This window comes from Anomaloglossus baeobatrachus, chromosome 4 (genome assembly GCF_048569485.1).
Source record: "Anomaloglossus baeobatrachus isolate aAnoBae1 chromosome 4, aAnoBae1.hap1, whole genome shotgun sequence".
Lineage (NCBI taxonomy): Eukaryota > Metazoa > Chordata > Amphibia > Anura > Aromobatidae > Anomaloglossus > Anomaloglossus baeobatrachus.
The window spans coordinates 262563999-262586451 of NC_134356.1; the positions used below are offsets into that span (position 1 = coordinate 262563999).

At 48.9% G+C, this 22453-nt stretch overlaps 1 protein-coding gene across 1 annotated transcript in view; it reads right to left on the reverse strand.

Annotated features, from left to right (window-relative positions):
* Positions 1-22453, reverse strand: part of UBE2N (ubiquitin conjugating enzyme E2 N) — a 45619-nt gene that overhangs the window by 11821 nt on the left and 11345 nt on the right. The window contains exon 2 of the mRNA XM_075344804.1: positions 6304-6550. Within this exon, the coding sequence (XP_075200919.1) occupies positions 6304-6550 (247 nt within the window). The remainder of the gene's footprint in view (positions 1-6303; positions 6551-22453) is intronic.

A 22453-nucleotide genomic window follows, 5' to 3' on the forward strand; every position in this document is an offset into this window, starting at 1 on the left:
ATACACAATGTGACACATACACAACGTCAAAACGGCCCACTAAGCAGAAAACGTGTCGTGGACGTTGCAAATAGTAGGAGGTTGCAATGCGCTGGCACGGTGGCAATGGATTACCAATTAATCTGTGGCCACTGGACCACAGTTCTGTGACTCTATTCACTACACTAATTCCACTACATCACTGTCCATACCTACACTGACAGTAGCGCACATAGATTAGACTAGAAGCTGGCAGTATGAGCCCGAAGTTCATGACTAGCAGCATGACTCTCGTTCTATAATAATAGAGAGTGAGTCAAGGGCATATAGTCCACCTTTCTCACCATACAAGTTCAAGAGAAGTAAAGAAGTGCGGTTCAGCTCAGATATGCAGTATGAATTATGGCTACTTATGCAGATGTCACAATATAGGACATTAGAATTGGGATCCATTAGCACCCAGACACCAGAGGCTCCATTCCTTGCCCCTGGACTGTGTGTGGGGCACTATGAATGGCTTTCACTGACGCCTAAAATGTTAAGTGTTGCTTTGGATTTGCTTTAGTCAATCTAGCTACAAATAAGGATCACCAGGTTTCACATGATCTGCAAGATCATGTGTCCTGATTTCTGCATGTGTGACCAGTCTTTCATGTGTTTCCCATCACAATAAAGATTTAAAAATGAGTAAGAGGCAATTTCCTGAGATATCTTAGACATTTCCTTTTTTTTAATGCTCTCTGAGTGGAGTTGGTGTGAATCAATTCACAGGACCAGGTCCAGAAGTCACATCAATAATATAGCTGTTTGATTGGAACCCTAAGAATCGCTTACCTGATGGTATTTGTCTCTTCTTTTAATTAGCCGTCCTGGCACAATGTCATCATTATAGCATAACGTCGTGTGACGTCAGCCCAAGCTCGCTGATAGAATGAAAACCTGCTAATGCCAGAAGGTAGGGGGCGGCTTTCAGCACTCCCATACAATGGCCAGATTACTGACATGGCCACTGGAGCGGGTCCTGTGATCAATCCACACCAACTCTATCAACGAGTAAATAGGATACAGTACTGAAAAGAGGCAGTCAAGTCTGATAGCAACGGATCGGTTGTAGATAGAAGCCATGATGCTAGAGCAAAAAAAAAAAAAAAAAATAATATGGTTTACTCTTTACCATATAGCAGAGGTCTCCAACCTTTCTGATCACGCGAGCCACAGTCGGCTCTGCAGGAGGGTCCAGAGCCACAGTCGGCTCTGCAGGAGGGTCCAGAGCCACAGTCGGCTCTGCAGGAGGGTCCAGAGCCACAGTCGGCTCTGCAGGAGGGTCCAGAGCCACAGTCGGCTCTGCAGGAGGGTCCAGAGCCACAGTCGGCTCTGCAGGAGGGTCCAGAGCCACAGTCGGCTCTGCAGGAGGGTCCAGAGCCACAGTCGGCTCTGCAGGAGGGTCCAGAGCCACAGTCGGCTCTGCAGGAGGGTCCAGAGCCACAGTCGGCTCTGCAGGAGGGTCCAGAGCCACAGTCGGCTCTGCAGGAGGGTCCAGAGCCACAGTCGGCTCTGCAGGAGGGTCCAGAGCCACAGTCGGCTCTGCAGGAGGGTCCAGAGCCACAGTCGGCTCTGCAGGAGGGTCCAGAGCCACAGTCGGCTCTGCAGGAGGGTCCAGAGCCACAGTCGGCTCTGCAGGAGGGTCCAGAGCCACAGTCGGCTCTGCAGGAGGGTCCAGAGCCACAGTCGGCTCTGCAGGAGGGTCCAGAGCCACAGTCGGCTCTGCAGGAGGGTCCAGAGCCACAGTCGGCTCTGCAGGAGGGTCCAGAGCCACAGTCGGCTCTGCAGGAGGGTCCAGAGCCACAGTCGGCTCTGCAGGAGGGTCCAGAGCCACAGTCGGCTCTGCAGGAGGGTCCAGAGCCACAGTCGGCTCTGCAGGAGGGTCCAGAGCCACAGTCGGCTCTGCAGGAGGGTCCAGAGCCACAGTCGGCTCTGCAGGAGGGTCCAGAGCCACAGTCGGCTCTGCAGGAGGGTCCAGAGCCACAGTCGGCTCTGCAGGAGGGTCCAGAGCCACAGTCGGCTCTGCAGGAGGGTCCAGAGCCACAGTCGGCTCTGCAGGAGGGTCCAGAGCCACAGTCGGCTCTGCAGGAGGGTCCAGAGCCACAGTCGGCTCTGCAGGAGGGTCCAGAGCCACAGTCGGCTCTGCAGGAGGGTCCAGAGCCACAGTCGGCTCTGCAGGAGGGTCCAGAGCCACAGTCGGCTCTGCAGGAGGGTCCAGAGCCACAGTCGGCTCTGCAGGAGGGTCCAGAGCCACAGTCGGCTCTGCAGGAGGGTCCAGAGCCACAGTCGGCTCTGCAGGAGGGTCCAGAGCCACAGTCGGCTCTGCAGGAGGGTCCAGAGCCACAGTCGGCTCTGCAGGAGGGTCCAGAGCCACAGTCGGCTCTGCAGGAGGGTCCAGAGCCACAGTCGGCTCTGCAGGAGGGTCCAGAGCCACAGTCGGCTCTGCAGGAGGGTCCAGAGCCACAGTCGGCTCTGCAGGAGGGTCCAGAGCCACAGTCGGCTCTGCAGGAGGGTCCAGAGCCACAGTCGGCTCTGCAGGAGGGTCCAGAGCCACAGTCGGCTCTGCAGGAGGGTCCAGAGCCACAGTCGGCTCTGCAGGAGGGTCCAGAGCCACAGTCGGCTCTGCAGGAGGGTCCAGAGCCACAGTCGGCTCTGCAGGAGGGTCCAGAGCCACAGTCGGCTCTGCAGGAGGGTCCAGAGCCACAGTCGGCTCTGCAGGAGGGTCCAGAGCCACAGTCGGCTCTGCAGGAGGGTCCAGAGCCACAGTCGGCTCTGCAGGAGGGTCCAGAGCCACAGTCGGCTCTGCAGGAGGGTCCAGAGCCACAGTCGGCTCTGCAGGAGGGTCCAGAGCCACAGTCGGCTCTGCAGGAGGGTCCAGAGCCACAGTCGGCTCTGCAGGAGGGTCCAGAGCCACAGTCGGCTCTGCAGGAGGGTCCAGAGCCACAGTCGGCTCTGCAGGAGGGTCCAGAGCCACAGTCGGCTCTGCAGGAGGGTCCAGAGCCACAGTCGGCTCTGCAGGAGGGTCCAGAGCCACAGTCGGCTCTGCAGGAGGGTCCAGAGCCACAGTCGGCTCTGCAGGAGGGTCCAGAGCCACAGTCGGCTCTGCAGGAGGGTCCAGAGCCACAGTCGGCTCTGCAGGAGGGTCCAGAGCCACAGTCGGCTCTGCAGGAGGGTCCAGAGCCACAGTCGGCTCTGCAGGAGGGTCCAGAGCCACAGTCGGCTCTGCAGGAGGGTCCAGAGCCACAGTCGGCTCTGCAGGAGGGTCCAGAGCCACAGTCGGCTCTGCAGGAGGGTCCAGAGCCACAGTCGGCTCTGCAGGAGGGTCCAGAGCCACAGTCGGCTCTGCAGGAGGGTCCAGAGCCACAGTCGGCTCTGCAGGAGGGTCCAGAGCCACAGTCGGCTCTGCAGGAGGGTCCAGAGCCACAGTCGGCTCTGCAGGAGGGTCCAGAGCCACAGTCGGCTCTGCAGGAGGGTCCAGAGCCACAGTCGGCTCTGCAGGAGGGTCCAGAGCCACAGTCGGCTCTGCAGGAGGGTCCAGAGCCACAGTCAGCTCTGCAGGAGGGTCCAGAGCCACAGTCAGCTCTGCAGGAGGGTCCAGAGCCACAGTCAGCTCTGCAGGAGGGTCCAGAGCCACAGTCAGCTCTGCAGGAGGGTCCAGAGCCACAGTCAGCTCTGCAGGAGGGTCCAGAGCCACAGTCAGCTCTGCAGGAGGGTCCAGAGCCACAGTCAGCTCTGCAGGAGGGTCCAGAGCCACAGTCAGCTCTGCAGGAGGGTCCAGAGCCACAGTCAGCTCTGCAGGAGGGTCCAGAGCCACAGTCAGCTCTGCAGGAGGGTCCAGAGCCACAGTCAGCTCTGCAGGAGGGTCCAGAGCCACAGTCAGCTCTGCAGGAGGGTCCAGAGCCACAGTCAGCTCTGCAGGAGGGTCCAGAGTCACAGTCAGCTCTGCAGGAGGGTCCAGAGCCACAGTCAGCTCTGCAGGAGGGTCCAGAGCCACAGTCAGCTCTGCAGGAGGGTCCAGAGCCACAGTCAGCTCTGCAGGAGGGTCCAGAGCCACAGTCAGCTCTGCAGGAGGGTCCAGAGTCACATTCAGCTCTGCAGGAGGGTCCAGAGCCACAGTCAGCTCCCACCTCCCCTCATAGTAGTGACACTTAGACCTCTCATTATTAGTATGACAGCCAAAGCTTTTCCACAGAAATAACAACGAGATAGTATACCGAGATCAAACTGTTGCTACCTTACCCCCATTTGGATCTGCTCTTCTGTGTGGGGTTAGAAAAACCACATAGAACTATATAAAAAAAGACTCACACTAGAGGGGAGGGGCGGCTGCTTAGCATAAGACATGCACACTCATAAGGCTTGCATTGGGAGCCCATCATATAATGAGTGATATGCACAGTGTCTGAACTATAACCTATAAATGACACCAAAAACCTAGGTCAGGCGGGCCCATCAGCACTATATATAAGTGCAACTCACACGGATATGTGAGATGCACAGTGTCTGAACCATAGCCTATAAATGACGCACAACACAAGTCAAGGCGGGTCAGTTAGCACTGTATGAGTACATAACACATGACAGGCTCACCATTTTACTACCTGAATTCAAAAGGTCCACACACATCCTGAAATAATTGATAAAATGTGCCATACCTCAAATAGTGAGATATTAGTTTATATTTTGGCCCAATCAATTTGTCAAGGATTCTCACACTTGTGAGTCCCTACACTAATTTAGTTAGAAAAACCACATAGAACTATATAAAAAAAAAAAACAACTCACCAAAAAGAGCCAAGACAGATGATGTATGTGTGACGCCCTGACCTATCAGGTCGTCACAGGGTATTGTGCAACCTGCCCTTCTGCACAGTATCCAATCCTCCTTGGTTAAGGATCCTTGTCCTTTGGTGTTGCTAAAATCAGAGCCAGTCAAAACCCTAGGAACACTTTACACCACACCCACCAGACACACCATTGGGGGGGCCTGAAGGGAATAGGGCCACCCACTTGGGGGGTTGATAGGTGAAAGTGAAAAAGTAAGAGGAGTTGGTTGTGTGTTGGAGGAGAAAGAGAGAGGTGGTCATCAGCAGGGCTCTTTGAGTCTACTAGGTGGCAGACGTTGGTCTGGGCCTGGTAGGAGCTGGAACCCCGGTCGCAGGGGATCGTGTCAAGGGGCACGGACTTGCCGAGGAGGGCAGCCTTGAGCCATCTCCGGGAAGGGGCCAGGGCACGACGGGGTACGCGAACCCTAGGCCGGGAAGTATCTTCAAGCGTCCTGGTAATTTACCAGACGGGGGTGAAGTCTTCAAGATTCATCCCTCACCCGCTCCAAAATCGGGGTACTAGTGCACCGATGGGATAGGACTTTCCCAAACACAGTCCAGAAAATCCCGAGCGGGAACCCTGAGAGCAAGATCACTCCGTTAGCCATACGGGTGAGCGGGACCCGATTAGTTCCAGACTATAGGGTCCAACAAGTGAGAAAGTGCCAAGGAAAAGGTCACAGGCTAACAAGCAACACCAAGGGCACGGATCCAAGCGTGCTCCCTGCTTGCTGCAGCGGTGATCAGAACTCTGGTTTACAAGCTGTCGGTGTCAGTATTCTTGGACTGAGTGAGTACACAGAGACCCTTCCTTTTCCCAACGGCACCCCCCTGCACCACCACCGGGCTCCGGGGCACAAACCCCCTACCCACGGAGGGGTTAAACACCTTGCTGCCATACCACCGCCACCGGGCTCCCCCACCAACAGCAGCGGTGGTATTCTATCTTACCACGCACCGTGGGTGGCGTCACGAACTTCTAACTCCCCTGTATATACCCCCCTTTTCATACTCGAGTGACCGCACAAACCCCCGGGTCCGGAGACCCCTCGAGCCACCACTGTTCCGGATCCGAGCAGCTCGGCTGCTGACACGGGGGCAGTACATATGCACACACAGAATGTGGTGAGCCTTCCTCATAAAGATGGCTGCAGTCCAGGTGCAAGATGCTGATGATAAAGCCACACAACCTCCACACTAGAGGGGAGGGGTGGCTGCTTAGCATAAGACATGCACACTCATTAGGCTTAGGGTTACTCTCAGAGCCACAATTTGTACACCTGCGCTTCACAGCTGTTTGCTAGACCTGGTGCCTATGCACCAAGCTGGTCGCGAGCCTCACATCACAGGTACGCGAGCCACATGTAGCTCCCGAGCCAAAGGTTGCGGAGCCTTGTCTTACAGTAACAATAGCTTTGAAATTCTGCTGTTGTGAGATCAAAATTAGAAGTCTTACCTTTCAAGATATCTAAACATATCCTGCCCAGCTTGTCTACATTGGGGTGATAGATTTTGGTCATGAAGCGTACTTTAGGAGCTGCCATTGGGTACTCTTCAGGAAGGAATAATTCAAGTTTAAATGTCCCGCCTTCAAAGGGTGAATCTTGTGGACCCGCAATTACAACATGGAAGTATCGTGCATTGCAGTCATCTGGCTCAGCTTTTATCCCAGGGACTGGCTCTGCCATTAAGCGCTGGGTTTCCTAAAATAGAAGAAAAATTCATTAGACGTAAACAGAAATGTCACTTGAACTTCGTTGGTAGTAATGTGGCATTTAGTGCCCGATTAAAGAAAACATCTGTCCAAAATGGTAATAAAATTCACCTTTACTATCAAACCTGCAGAAACATTCTGTAGGCTGCCATTGCCTGATCGGCACAATTCACATAAGAAATAGACACAGATTTCATGCAGAGAAGGTCAGAAAGTAGTTGTAGTGTGAGGCCACAGATAACAGACATGCATCAGAATTTTCTATGGAGCCTTGTAATTAAAGTAAATCTGTTACCAGGTTTTTCCACCTAATTTAAGAGCAAAATGTAGAAGATACCCCAATTCCATAGAACCAATAGGTGCCACCTAGGGCATCACCCGTTATGATGTCCAAAGGGTGCGTTACACGCTGCGACATCGCTAACAATATATCGTCGGGGTCACATCGTTAGTGACGCACATTCGGTGCCGTTAGCGACATCGCAGCGTGTGACACCAATGAGCGACGATCAACGAGCGCAAAAACGTTAAAAATCGTTGCTCGTTGATACGTCGCTCATTTCCTTAATATCGTCGCTGCTGCAGGTACGATGTTGTTCCTCGTTCCTGCGGCAGCACACATCGCTATGTGTGACATCACAGGAACGATGAACATCTCCTTACCTGCCTCCACCGGCAATGAGGAAGGAAGCAGGTGGGCGGCATGTTCCGGCCGCTCATCTCCGCCCCTCCGCTTCTATTGGATGGCTGCCGTGTGACGTCGGTGTGACGCCGCACGAACCGCCCCCTTAGAAAGGAGGCGGTTCGCCGGCCAGAGCGACGTCGCAGGGAAGGTACGAGTCCGTGTGACGGGTGTTAGCGATGTGCGCCACGGGCAGTTATTTGCCCGTGTCGCACAACCGACAGGGGCGTGTACGCTCGCTAGCGATATCGGTACCGATATCGCAGCGTGTAGAGTACCCTTAAGAGTGGAGAGCAATTAGTGTGCATACAGCGAGACTCCATGATAACAACCAGCACAAAGACCCATATATCAACTGCAAGATTTAATTTACCAGATAACAATTCTGGGGACCAAAGCACTCCAACCATAGGCACTGAATGATATTTATACATGTCATGAGTCCTTATTTCCTACTGTTTGGGCAACCAAGGAATGTCCACAAAGGAGGTGGCAATCAGCAACAATTCCACAAACATATAATAAAGCCTTGACCGCTTATTGACGGAAATGTGTAATCCGAAAATTATCTATTGCTTAAGATATGATTTTAAAGAGAACCTTAGAGCGGATACATGCGGCCCAATCCACAGACAGCATATATCAGGCACTGGCTGTATTATCGCAGCCAGGTATGTTTGACTATGAAACGCTGCAGTATGACAGAGAAAAAACAGTTTTAAAGATGACGGGGACCAAGCCGTACTGGAGACCACTAGGACACTCGGGTCTCCGGTGGCTTTTAAAGTATGATCTTCTTAGGCTACTTTCACACATCCGGTTTGAGCACTGCGGCTCAATCCGGCTGTGAAAACTATGCAACGGATGCGGCGAAAACACCGCATCCGTTGCATAAGTTTTTACATGCGGCCCGTCCGTTTTTTTCCGGTTGTGGCATGCTACTGAGCATGCGCAGTGGAAAAAACCGCATGCGGCGACCGGATGCGTTTTTTTCCGCATCCGGCCTCCATAGGTATGCATTGAAAAATGCGCCGCAGCGGCCGAATGCGGCGCGATGCGGTGTTTTTTGCCGGAGCAAAAAACATTGCAGGGAACTTTCGATCCGGCCGCGGCATCGGCTAAATCTGCCGCATGCGGCAAAAACCGGACCGAACGCAAGCCCCTGCGGCACAATACGGCACTAATGTAAGTCTATGCAAAAAAAAACGCAACCGGCGTTACAAAAGCCGGTTGCGGTTTTTCTGCAGAACGCCGTATTGTGCCGCAGAGCAAAAATCTGGATGTGTGAAAGTAGCCTTAGAAATGGTGCACAGTTTCAAACATACCTGGCTGAGATCGTTCTGTAAAGAACAGGAAGAATTGATCTAGAACAACCCTAGGCAATCTGCGTCTGTGGGTCACATCTGGCCTTTTGGCTGTTTCAGTCTTGCCCGTGCACCTACTGTATATACGGGGCTGTGTGATCTCATACTGTATATAGGGGGCGGTGTTTGGGCTCATACAGTATACAGGGGGTGTCAGAATAATTAATCCTGGTCACTATTAAATGATACAATCGATATAAAATAATGAATGTCAATATTAACATTTAGCAAAATTATTTTCAGTCAATTGGTTTGGCACTTCACAACATTTATATCCTCTCATGTGGCCCCTCCAGAGAAATAACTGCCTACCTCTCCTCTAAAAGACTTAGGGTACTTTCACACTTGCGTTCAGCGGAGTCCGTCACTATGGAGACTAGCGCAGTCCGTTAGCACACTGCGCTATTCTCTATAGACTTGTATGGACAACGCACTGTAACGCAAGTGTCAGCGTTGCATCCGCTGGACGACGCAGTGTCGTTATTTTGACGCTGCGTCGGGCGGAATGAACGCTGCATGTAACTTTTTTTGAGCAGCGGAAACCTTTATTTTTCACTGCGCATGCTCTTTTTTTTTTTTTTTTAAAATCACAAACTTTATTTTATTTCTCGGTGGCCGAACATTCAGCTGAGCGCTCGGCCGATAGCATGTCAGGGCGCTCAGCTGAACGCTCGGCCGCCGGCATGTGAGGGCGCTCAGCTGAACGCTCGACCGCCGGCATGCTATAGCGCTCGGCCGCCGGCATGTCAGGGCGCTCAGCTGAACACTCGGCCGCCGGCATGTGAGGGGGCTCAGCTGATCGCTCGGCTGCCGGCATGTTATAGCGCTCGGCCGCCGGCATGTCAGGGCGCTCAGCTGAGCGCTCGGCCGCCGGCTATTGAGAGCGATCAGCTGATCGTTCACAATAGTCGGCTGCTGGTAAACTGTAAAGAAGAAAAAAAAAAAATAAAGCTTTCCGTTTTGTACGATCCGTAGCATTGCGTTGTGCCACTATATGCAACGCATCTGTTGCATCCGTCACAGAACGCAATGCTACGGAAGCCGTCCAACGCAAGTGTGAAAGTAGCCTTAGTGTGCGAAGTAAGATTGCAAAATTTTTTTGGGGGGAAATTTGTTCTGTCTCCGTTATTCTTATCCCATTGCTTCAGTAATCCCTAACCAATCTGTTTACTTGGCATTTACAATGACGTGACAACCACTGCAGCCAATCACTTGCTGTGAGGACACATGACATTATGACCAGTAGCCACAGAATGCTGAGGGATCATGGCTGCAGGCCAGTGTACAGAAACAGCTTTCTAAAAGGGTTGTCACTAGAGTTGAGCGGACTGCTAATAATCCGGGTCCGGCGGATCTGTCGCGGGTTGTAAAAGAAGTCCGTATCCGATCCGGACCCATGTAAGTCAATGGGGAGTGGATCCGGGACGAGAGTGAGTGAGTGAGAAATAAAATAACAAAAAAAACCTGAATCCGGATCGTGCAGCCGGATTCCCGCGTCGGACCCGGATCGGACACTGAAAACGCGCGGATCGGGTCCGCTCAACACTAGTTGTCACCTTTCAAAAAATCAAAATCCCTGGGCACAGTTTTTTTTCTTTTTCAATAATCAAAATTAGTCACAGAGGCAGCAAGAACTGTGGACCTGGGGAAGGTGAATTTTGGAAGGTGTGAAGTTTGTGTGTTCTTGTAATACCAAACTGCATATGGGGGCTACAATTTTCTGAAAAGGGACCCCCCACCCCGATTAAATATGAAACCCATTTGACTTTGACAACAGAGAAAAAAAAACGACAACACAATAATGAACATGGCCTTATGATGGTGTGAACAGCAGTTAACAAAATATTTTCCATAGTGCCCTAGTGAGTATGACAGACTGAGGGAAATCCTATGAATGTTCCAGTAGGAGTTTCAATAAAAGAACAAATGCAACATATCCCTCTAAGAAAATCAAAGTCTCCAACCAAGTTCTTCCTGTGTCCATTCCTCCAGCACTGGTGGCATGCTTCATGCTGGACATAGCAAACAATTCCACAGCAGCGATCACATCTGACCATTTACTAATCACAATGATTTTGCAGTGTACAGTACGTTCGGGGACATCAGGTGGGTGACCACCGTACACTGTACACCACATGATTACACATACATATATTTATATATATATATATTATATTATATATATATATACATACATACATACATACACACACACACACACATATATATGTGTATATATGTATATATATACATACACATACACATATATATACACACACATATATATATACATACACATATACATACACACACACACAAAAATCTCTATTGCATAGCTTTAACTAATACGTAATTTTATACAGAGAAAACAAAAGAAAGTCTTAGCCACTGTCAAAACAATTGCTGCATAATGTTGGTTTCACTATCTGTTCTGAAATTTCACTTACAGTAAAGTGAAAGGAAGAAGTCAGATTTCCAAATACATACCATAGGATGCCCAATTTAATAGATCGCTTTGACCTGATGGGGCTGTTGTACTTTAAAAATCCATGACAACATGTCTGTATAATCCTGATACTAGGATGAACATAGTCCAGCTATAACAGTGCTCCCCATCCTTTCTGACTTTGAGACCCACATTCAGCCGTGACAGAGGGTGGTCACGAGCCCCAAATCAGCCGTGACAGAGGGTGGTCGCGAGCCCCAATCAGCCGTGACAGAGGGTGGTCGCGAGCCCCAATCAGCCGTGACAGAGGGTGGTCGCGAGCCCCAATCAGCCGTGACAGAGGGAGGTCGCGAGCCCCAATCAGCCGTGACAGAGGGAGGTCGCGAGCCCCATTCAGCCGTGACAGAGGGAAGTCGCGAGCCCCATTCAGCCGTGACAGAGGGTGGTCGCGAGCCCCATTCAGCCGTGACAGAGGGTGGTCGCGAGCAACATTCAGCCGTGACAGAGGGTGGTCGCGAGCCCCATTCAGCCGTGACAGAGGGTGGTCGCGAGCCCCATTCAGCCGTGACGGAGGGTCGAGAGCCACATTTTCCTTTTTAACGTCACATGACTTTTTTTTCCCTACATGTGTTGCACCACATCCTTTTTTTCTACCATTTGGGGTTTTTTTTCTGTGATATTGAGTGCTTGGGTGGTACCAGCGTTTTGTCTTTGTTACTCAGACATTACTCCACTTTTTCTCTTCATCAGTTTTGATAACTATGAACAATTAAATAATACATTCTGTTGGGTGCTTTCACGCAGCGTTTTCAAGAAATACACTATATTTTTAAGTGTTTTACTGGGCATTTATTTTGGCGAAAAAAAAAAAATAATAATGCAACCAGATGTTAGCGGGGAATCGAAAAGAAATGCTAGGACACAACACAAATATTGTAAACGTCTCTGAGGTAGTGGTGCATTTTTAGTGTTCTTGGTGTCTTTTTATGCAACATGCTCTAGTTAGTGTTTTCCTATATGCTTTTGAATAGAAAAAAGCATGTTAAAAGTATAGAACCTTAAAAAAGGCCACTAAAACACGTGTAATTCAACGCATTTTTTTCACAAGCATTAAGAGAATGCCACAAAAAATGTGTGTGTAGGTATTCTTAAAGAGACTTGTGCTCAAATTTGGTTACATGAAGTAGGCGCTATGAAGCAGCATGCATGGTAAATGACGCACATCAGTGGTGAGACACTTCTACTTATCAAAAAGCACGTCAAACATTCAAGAGCCGCTAGGAAGAGGGACATTTTCCAAAAGAAAAACTTGGCTTGCTTCCCGGACTTCATAGGTGACCTCAATGAGCAAGATAATGCTCACTAAGCTCGTACTATGCTCCTATCACAAACTCTTTAAACCCTTACAAGAGTGGCGTGCTAAATGACTGCAGGAGCAGGGGTCTTCTCCAACACCAACATCTCTATGGACATGTCATCTGATCCCTCCATGCTTTGGATATCTTAACAGAAGCTTAGAACATGTTGAAAGAAAAAAAAAAAAGTAACAAGATGTTCATACTGAAGGAAGGTTTAAATTCACTTTTTGACAATCCATGTGACTGCGCCACGCACGTATTAGATATACTGGCCGATATGACATGAATGTAAAGAATTCTCATCACACAGATGGAACGAGGATAACCCTAACTTAAGTTTCAACCATGTAATGTGATCGTCACCAGTTCCCATCTGTTCTGTGTTCTCAGTACCAGAGTACGGCTGGCGGGGACGGTTTAACCTCTTCCTCTACGTGTACTTGTCTACAGGTGGGGCCACTGTTCAGGCCCAGGTGGAGAAGGGTTGTTTACCACTACAGTCCACATATGATGAATGGACAGTGCAATGAAGCAGGTTTTGTATTAAAAACAAAAAAAAAATACAGCAGACCTCTACAAACACCGACAGTACCTATAAAAGACCCACACCATGGCTACGGTACATCGAGACCCAATTTAGTACTCTTTTAGTAGCATGACCAATAGACCAAAATATTATGGTACCAGCAAATTTCTAGGTGCTGCCCTACATATGCAATTAAAAAGTATTCAGTGAGTTCCAAGCCTTCAATTTATTGTGACACTGACTGGCAGATGTTATTGAATAGTAAAGAAAAAGGACACCGATATGACACGTTTGGTAAATCCGCCATCGCTCCATGCCATATTTGTGCATTTTCCTAAACAATGGCGTCATAAACAATTATATGACAGTCGATGGACTCAGCAGTCACATACCGCACATATATTGGCTGTGGTGCTCACATACAGTAGGGGAAATAAATATTTGATCCCTTGCTGATTTTTTTTAAGTTTGCCCATTAACAGACATGAACAGTCTATAATTTTAAGGGTAGGTTAATTACCAGTGAGATAGAATATCAAAAATAAAATAAAAAAAAAAATCATTGTATGAATTATATAAATTTATTTATCATTTTTGCAGAGAGAAATAAGTATTTAATCCCCTACCAACCATTAAGCATTCTGGCTCCTACAGACCACTTAGACGCTCCTAATCAACTCATTACCTGCATGAAAGACAGCTGTCTTAAATGGTCACCTGTATAAAAGACTCCTGTCCACAGACTCAATTAGCCAGACTAAAGCTTTTGTCACACATAGCGACAACGACATCGCTGTTACGTCACAGAAAATGGTAACGTAACAGCGACCTTGTAAGTCGCTGTTATGATCGCTGCTTAGCTGTCAAACACAGCGACGCAGCAGAGATCATAACGTCGCTACATGTGCAGAGAGCAGGGAGCCGCGCACACTGCTGGCTCCTTGCTCTCCTAGCTACAGTACAGATCGGGTTAATTAACCCGATGTGTACTGCAGCTACATGTCACAGTGCAGAGAGCAGGGAGCCGCGCACACTGCTTAGTGCTGGCTCCTTGCTCTCCTAGCTACAGTACACATAGGGTTAATTACCCGATGTGTACTGCAGCTACATGTGCACAGAGCAGGAGCCAGCACTAGCAGCAAGGGCGGAGGCTGGTAACGAAGGTAAATATCGGGTAACCAGGGAAAGGTCTTCCCTTGGTTACCCGATGTTTACAGTGGTTACAGCTTTCCGCAGCTGCCAGACGCCGGCTCCTGCTCCCTGCTCGCTTCATTTCGTCGCTCTCTCGCTGTCACACACAGCGATGTGTGCTTCACAGCGGGAGAGCGACGACGAAAAAATGAAGCAGGACATTCAGCAACGAGCAACGACCTCACAGCAGGGGCCAGCTCGTTGCTGGATGTCACACACAGCGACAGCGGCGGGACGTCGCTGCAACGTCACATAAAATGGTGACGTAGCAGCGATGTCGTTGTCGTCGTCGCTGTGTGTGACACCACCTTAACTTCTACAACATGGACAAGACCAAAGAGCCTTCTAAGGATGTCAGGGACAAGATCCTAGACTGCACAAGGCTGGCATGGGCTAGAAAACTATAAGTAAGATGCTGGGTGAGACGGAGACAACTGTTGGTGCAATAGTAAGAAAATGGAAGAAATACAAAATGAGTGTCAATCGACATCGAATAGGGGTCCCGTGCAAAATCTCACCTGGTGGGGTATTTAGGATCAGGAGGAAGGTGAGAGATCAGCCTAAAACTACACAGGGGGAACTTGTTAATGATCCCAAGGCAGCTGGGAGCACTGTCACCAAGAAAACCATTGGTAACACATTACGTCTTAATGACTTAAAATCCTGCATTGCCCGCAAAGTCCCACCGCTCAAGAAGGCACATGTGCAGGCCTGTCAGAAGTTTGCCAATGAACAAGTGGATGAAGGTGCTGTGGTCAGATGAGACAAAAATTTAGCTCTTTGGCCGTAACTCAACTCGCCATGTTTGGAGGAAGAGAAATGCTGCCTATGACCCAAAGAACACCATCCCCCCTGTTCAACATGGTGGAAACATTATGTTTTGGGGGCTTTTCACTGCTAAGAGCACAGGACTACTTCACCGCATCAATGGGACAATGGATGGAGCCATGTACCTTAAAATCCTGAGTGACAACCTCCTTCCCTTTGTCAGGACATTAAAATGGGTCATGGCTGGGTCTTCCAGCACGACAATGACCCAAAACATACAGCTAAGGCAACAAAGAAGTGGCTCAAAAAGAAGCACATTAAGGTCATGGAGTGGCCTAGCCAGTCTCCAGACCTTAATCCCATAGAAAACGTATGGATGGAGCTCAAGCTCCGAGTTGCCAAGCAACAGCCTCACAATCTTAATGATTTAGAGATGATCTGCAAAGAAGAGTGGACTAAAAGTCCTCCTGACATGCGCAAACCTCATCAACTACAAAAAAAGTCTGACTGCTGTGCTTGCCAACAAGGGTTCCCCCTCCCCCAAGTATTGTCTTGTTTGCCAGAAGGATCTAATACTTATTTCTCTCTGCAAAATGCAAATAAATTTATATAATTCATACAATGTGATTTTCTGGATTTTATTTTTGATATTCTCTCACTTAACATTAACCTATCCTTAAAATTATAGAGTGTCCATGTCTTTGTCAGTGGGCAAACTTACAAAATCAGCAAGGGATCAAATAATTATTTCCCCCACTGTAGATGTACAGTGCATCATTTCTGCCACATTAGCACGGTGACAGGATATTTGCTTACTTTATCACATTTCCTTCACTCAGTTTCATTTCTTAAAGAAATTTTCTGGTTTCAAAACCCACCTCACAATGTAGTTTGCGGTAAAAAATAGAAATAAGAAAAAAAAAAAATCAAGCTATCCTTCACTCAACCTCCCTAAGTCCGGTTTTGAGTCTCCGCTGCTTATACTGATGCCCTGCTGTTGAATGCACGTTACATTGACAGCACTGCAGCCAATCAGTGAGCTCAATGACTGAGTGGCTTGTGCAGTCAACTAGGCAGTCACTGAGCTCAATTAATGGCTGAGGCACTGTCAACTGGGGGATGGGGTTTTCAACAGCAGCCAGAAAACTCTTTTAGGCCCTGTGCGCACGCTGCGGATTTTACCGTGGAATTGCCGCGGATTTCGCTGAAGGAATGCTGCAGAAACTGTTTAGAACACTTGTGCAGTCCTTCTCCAGAAAAACCTAAGGGGATAAAAAAAAAAATCTGTGCCCACACTGCGTTTTTTTTGTCCCTGCGGGTTTTGCTGCGGAATTTCCGCTGCGGAATTAATGTGCATGTCACTTAATTTCCGCAGGTCCCTGCGGTTTGGAGGGCTGGCAGATCAATCACCCGCTGACTCTGGCGGAGGATTGATCCCCGGTATCTGGCCAGATGCTGCTCCCCATACAAAGTTTATGGGGAACAGAATCTGGTGCAAAGGGGTAGGAGCAAGCACTTCATACTCACCGATGATCGGGCGGCTGTCACACTGCTCCCGCGGCAGCTCTTCCATCTTCCGTAGCCGCCGCTCATTAGGCTCATAACATATTCACGCCTTCCCTGCTCACCGGTGGCTGTGAATGGTTGCAGGCAGACATGCCCCCACGCTGAGTGACAGCTGTCTCACTGCAACCAATCACAGACGCCGGTGGGCGGGTCTATAGCGTACAGTAAAATAAATAAATTTAAAAAAACGGCATGCGGTCCCCCCAATTTTGATACCAGCCAGGATAAAGCCTCACAGCTGAAGGCTGGAATTCTCAGGATGGGGAGCCCCACGTTATGGGGAGCCCCCAGCCTAAAAATATCAGCCAGCAGCCGCCCGGAATTGCCACATCCATTAGGTGCGGTAGACCCGAGACTTTTCCCGGCTCTTCCCATTGCCCTGATGCTATGGCAATCAGGGTAATAAGGAGTTAATGGCAGCAGCCCATAGCTGCCACCAAGTTATAGTTTACTGATGGCAGGCGTCTGAGACACCCCCTCATCACTAATCTGTTAGTAAAAGTAAATAAATACAAACATCCCAAAAATCCTTTATTTGAAATAAAAGACAAAAAAGCCCCCTCTTTTACCACTTTAATAACCCCACCAATAACAGCCCTCAAGGTCCAACATAGCACACACGATGTCCCAAGACGCTTCCACCTCTGCTACACCTGACACTCATAGCGATCGCCATAGACCATGACTGCTCACTGTGAGGGTCAAATTGCAAGTGAAGTGAGCCGCTGGGATCAGCGGTGACTTCACTCATGTGCTTTGCAGTGACAGGTGGAGCACTCCAGCTGTCACTGCACATCAGCTGACTGAAGTCAGCGCTGATCTTATACTCACCTTCTCCAGCGAGGCTGCCTCCGGACGCTGGTCTCCTGCTTCCAGGCCGGCTCATGCATATGCAGTTATGCACTGCACAGCCGACCAGTAAATAGCAGAGCGCCTGAGACAGCCGCACGGGACACAGCTTCGCGGTAGACTTCAGCACCACGGACAGCAGGAGCAGGGACAGGTGAGCATCTCCCTGTGCTATCAAAATAACGCAGGAACATACCACAGCAAACTGCGGTAAAACCGCATGAGGATTTCGGGTGCGGTGTGCTGTAGTTTTTTACCGCATGTGCGGTAATCTTTCAGAGAGTCCGGAGTTTTCTTAAGAAAATTCCATTTTCTAGTGCGCACAGGGCCTTAAACTCTTGGACGACCCCTGTAAGACCAAGTGCACATGCTGCGTATTTGCTGACTTTTTTTTTTTTACTTCACTATTTGTAGCCAAAACCAGTAGTCTGAATAATACAGCAGTGGTGCCCATATTTCTATACTTTCACTCTGACTGTTCCACTCCTGGTTTTGGCTACAAATCCTGACGTGAAAAAACTGACCATATACTCAATATGTGCACGTGGCCTTACAGATACTGAGGTAAAAAATGTACTAAATACTCAATATGTGCACATGGTCTTACAAATAATGAGGTAAAAACTGACCAAATACTGAATATGTGCATGTGGCCTTACAAATACGGAGGTAAAAAAAAACCCTCACCATGTACATGTTCTTACAAAAACTGAGGTAAAAACTGACCAAATATTCAACGTGTACACATGGCCTTACAAATACTGAGGTAAAAACTGACCAAATACTGAATATGTGCACGTGGCCTTACAAATACTGAGGTAAAAACTAACTAAATACTCAATATGTGCACAAGGCCTTACAAATACTGAGGTAAAAACTGACCAAATACTGAATATGTGCACGTGGCCTTACAAATACTGAGGTAAAAACTAACTAAATACTCAATATGTGCACAAGGCCTTACAAATACTGAGGTAAAAACTGACCAAATACTGAATATGTGCACATGGCCTTACAAATACTGAGGTAAAAACTGACCAAATACTGAATATGTGCACGTGGCCTTACAAATACTGAGGTAAAAACTGACCAAATACTGAATATATGTGCACGTGGCCTTACAAATACTGAAGTAAAAATCTCACCAAATACTCAATGTATACACTTGGCCTAAAGATTTGAATAAATCCACATTAAATGCAGAGAAAGGATAAAAGTAGCTAAGTCCTGGACATGAAACTATACATGAAAAGTGGCTGTGATGTATGATGGCACGGTGACGCTCACTCTGCCCTACCTTATGTGGGCACCACCCTGCTGGCACCTAGCTGTATGTATTACCTTTTGATCACTTCCACTGCATAATGCAGTGAAAGCAGATTAGATTAATGCTGGCACTGGGCTCCAAGCTCACGGCTCTGGGGCTATTCTTTGAAGCCACTGCTGAGACTGGCAACACGACATCTTAACCTGCACTTTTCATTCTTGATTTTTACCTAGCAAGGAAACCCATGTATGGAACCTGAGTACAAGAAGTATGCCTTCATGTTCTCCGCTTACACTTCCCTATATGCACTTACATGGCTTCCTCATTGGTATGCAAACCAGGCCAACCTGCACTCCAGGCTTCACATGTCTGTATACAGAGACCTCTTACAAAATGCAGGCCTCATGGACCTCATATACAAGAGACAACATGTGCCCATTTTATTCACCCAAATGCACTCCGTTTTCTGGCTTTGACTATAATGATTCAGACAGAGAACACAGACTGGCCAAGTCCCATGTGAAGTGAAAAGAGCATATTCAGGATGACATGGGTCCTCAATACCGCCATGTGGTGGAGGACTTAGTCTGCTCGGCAGCTCTGGCAGAAGAGAAGGGTGCGGATGAGGATTATCCTGGTTTACAGCTTTAGGATAAACCTATTAAGTCCCAAAGGTCAGCATCAAAAGTGACCAGTGGAGCAGGACACCCTCCCAAATAGCACACACCTAGCAACTGGGTACTTTAGGGATAGAATGTCAAAATGAGCGGTTTAAGAGTATTTAGCTCTTATCAGGGGATGTTTATTTACTTGGTAGGGATGAGCATAAACACTGATCCTGTGGCTACCTGACCAGAGCTCTGCGTACTTCCTACCTGTCCGAATCGCCTGATCAGGCCCAATAATGTGCTACATCATAATGTAATGACGACGCACCCACCAATCAGAAGAGGAGGAAGGGACGCCGGCAGGTGGCACAATGTACACAGGTAGCCACGGAAAAATGAGTAGACACTTTATGAGAACTCTTTAACCAAAACTATCACTTGGAGGTTCCTTTGTATAAAACCAAGTATTTTAGATTACTATGCCCACCCCACCATCTGGCTTTTGTCTTGTATATTGCTCAGATAACCATGAGAGTGAGAAAATCTAAGTTACTAGTGGTAGTTTGGCTCCTGTGGCATCACAGATCTGTAATACGGCACATAGCTGCACCACTGTATGGGCTACAGCCAGTTCTATATTAGTGATGTGTCGGTCGCGAACGATCCAGCACAAAGATACGGCTCCCTACTGTGACTGACAGGAGCCAGATCCCCAGTGAGAGCCACTAAATTCTCTAAACAGCGTTGCTGAAACCCCGCCCACCCGCAGCTAAATCCCACCCACTCAACAATATAATTGGTCCCTTGTAAGTGGGCGGGGTTTTGCCGAGGGTGGGCGGGGTTTCATTGGCGGTACTATAATCTTAAATATGTGTTCACCTGGGGTGAGCACATATTTAGTAGGGAGCAAAGAAGGATCCGAATGAGACGGCTTTTTTTGGTGAGTGGAGCCATGGGAACCGGATCACCAAAATAGCCGAACTGCTCATTACTATTATATATAGCTGCGGCTACTGCAGAGAGCGGGTATTATCACACAGCTGCTATTCAATGAAGGGTGACCTGTGTATTGCATAGATGGGCAAAGATTGTTGTTCTGACGGAGAGAATCTTGATTAGGGGACCCTTCCTCTATGAAATCCATACACACTAATAACACATATGCACAGAATTAGGTGTGCAGGGAAAAGATCACAATAACACATGGGAACCTATGCATCATATATGTAGAAACACAATGATTAATGAATGTGCCAATAGTAACCTACCATGAGAATGAAGTAAGCACAAAGCATTGTGAGGCCGTGACCAATATCATTCTTCACTGTGTAATTATCCTCATAATGAAAGATGTGGGGAGCTAATGACTCAAAGGAAGGGTCCATACCTAACGTGTATCTACAGAAAGGCCTCGCTATTCGCTTTCCGCACGTCCGATCCTTTTGGTTCCCACATGGACTAAGCCACATGCAGAGGTGTGAGCCAGTGGTTTATACCACGCTGCCAACTGAGAACGCATGTATGGATGGTCGGCCAGCAGCTAATGTGCAAGACCAGTAAGAGGGAAACCTGTAATGTGCCATGATGCTTTTCATCTGTGCCTTACACTTTTTAGTCCTTAATTCAGGTATTTCAGTACAATCTTTATTGTTTTACAGCACTGCATAGATGATGCCAGTAGTGCAGGATCCGTCCATCATGTCCAGGGGAACCTGGACTACCGTATTTTTCGGACCATAAGATGCACTTTTTTTCCCCCAAATGTTGGGGGAAAGTGGGGGGTGCGTCTTATGGTCTGATGGTGGCTGCCGGGAATGTGGGTGCTGTGGTGGAGCGTGTCATCGGGGGCACGAGCAGGCTGTAGCAGCGCCTGCCGTGACCACGTGGACCCGCTCATTTAATATGCACGCCCATCCCCCGCCCATCATCCCTCAGCGCTGAAGCAGGCACTGACAGGTGGGCGGGATGATGGGCGGGGGATAAACAGCCGGCCCGCATGATCACCCCTGGCAACTACGGCCTGGAGTGATCATGTGCGGCTGTATTCACTACTCCCCGCGCATCATCATCAGCACGGGGAGCAGTGAATCAGTGTACAGTACTCACCGTTACCCTGCAGGATCGCTCGTCCTCCCGTCTGTGTCAGTGGCAGCGCCGCTGAGTGGAGCCGTCTCCGTTACCCTGCTGCATCGCGATCATCTCCTGTAGCCGCCGGCACAAACACTGGAGATGATCGCGATCCAGCAGGGTAACGGGGACGGCTCCACTCAGCGGCGCTGCCACTCACATAGACGGGAGGACGAGCAATGCTGCAGGGAGTGAGGTAAGGTGAGGTGAGTATGAACGTTTATTTTTTTTATGTGCCACAGGATGCGGCCATACACCAGGATGGGGGTATATTATGAGCAGGATGGGGTCATATCATGAGCAGGATGGGGTCATATCATGAGCAGGATGGGGTCATATCATGAGCAGGATGGGGTCATATCATGAGCAGGATGGGGTCATATCATGAGCAGGATGGGGTCATATCATGAGCAGGATGGGGTCATATCATGAGCAGGATGGGGTCATATCATGAGCAGGATGGGGTCATATCATGAGCAGGATGGGGTCATATCATGAGCAGGATGGGGTCATATCATGAGCAGGATGGGGGCATATCATGAGCAGGATGGGGGCATATCATGAGCAGGATGGGGGCATATCATGAGCAGGATGGGGGCATATCATGAGCAGGATGGGGGCATATCATGAGCAGGATGGGGGCATATCATGAGCAGGATGGGGGCATATCATGAGCAGGATGGGGCCACATGCCATGATGGGTTATATAGCAGGATGCGGCCATATGCCAGTATATAGCGGGATGAGGGACATATACTGCATATACAAGGCAGGAGGATCATTACCAGGATGGGATACCTTAGTAGAGAATTTGGGGACATTACCCCCATAATAGTGTCAGCAGCAGATCCTCGCCCCATAAGGCTATGTTCGCACGTTGCGTTTTTTACCGCGTTTCAGCAGCGTTTTTGGCGGCAGCGTTTTTGCGCTAAAACGCATGCGTTTTTGATTGCCAGCAAAGTCTATGGGAAAAGCAGAAATCCTGTCTGCACTTTGCTTATTTTTCAGCAGCGTTTAATTTGCATATTTGTGGTCAAAAACCATGCTGAAAAAGAAGCAGCATGTCAGTTGTTTTTGCCATTTCTGCAGCGTTTCCTTAACATTGGAGTCAATGAGAAATGGCAAAATGCAACCAAAAGC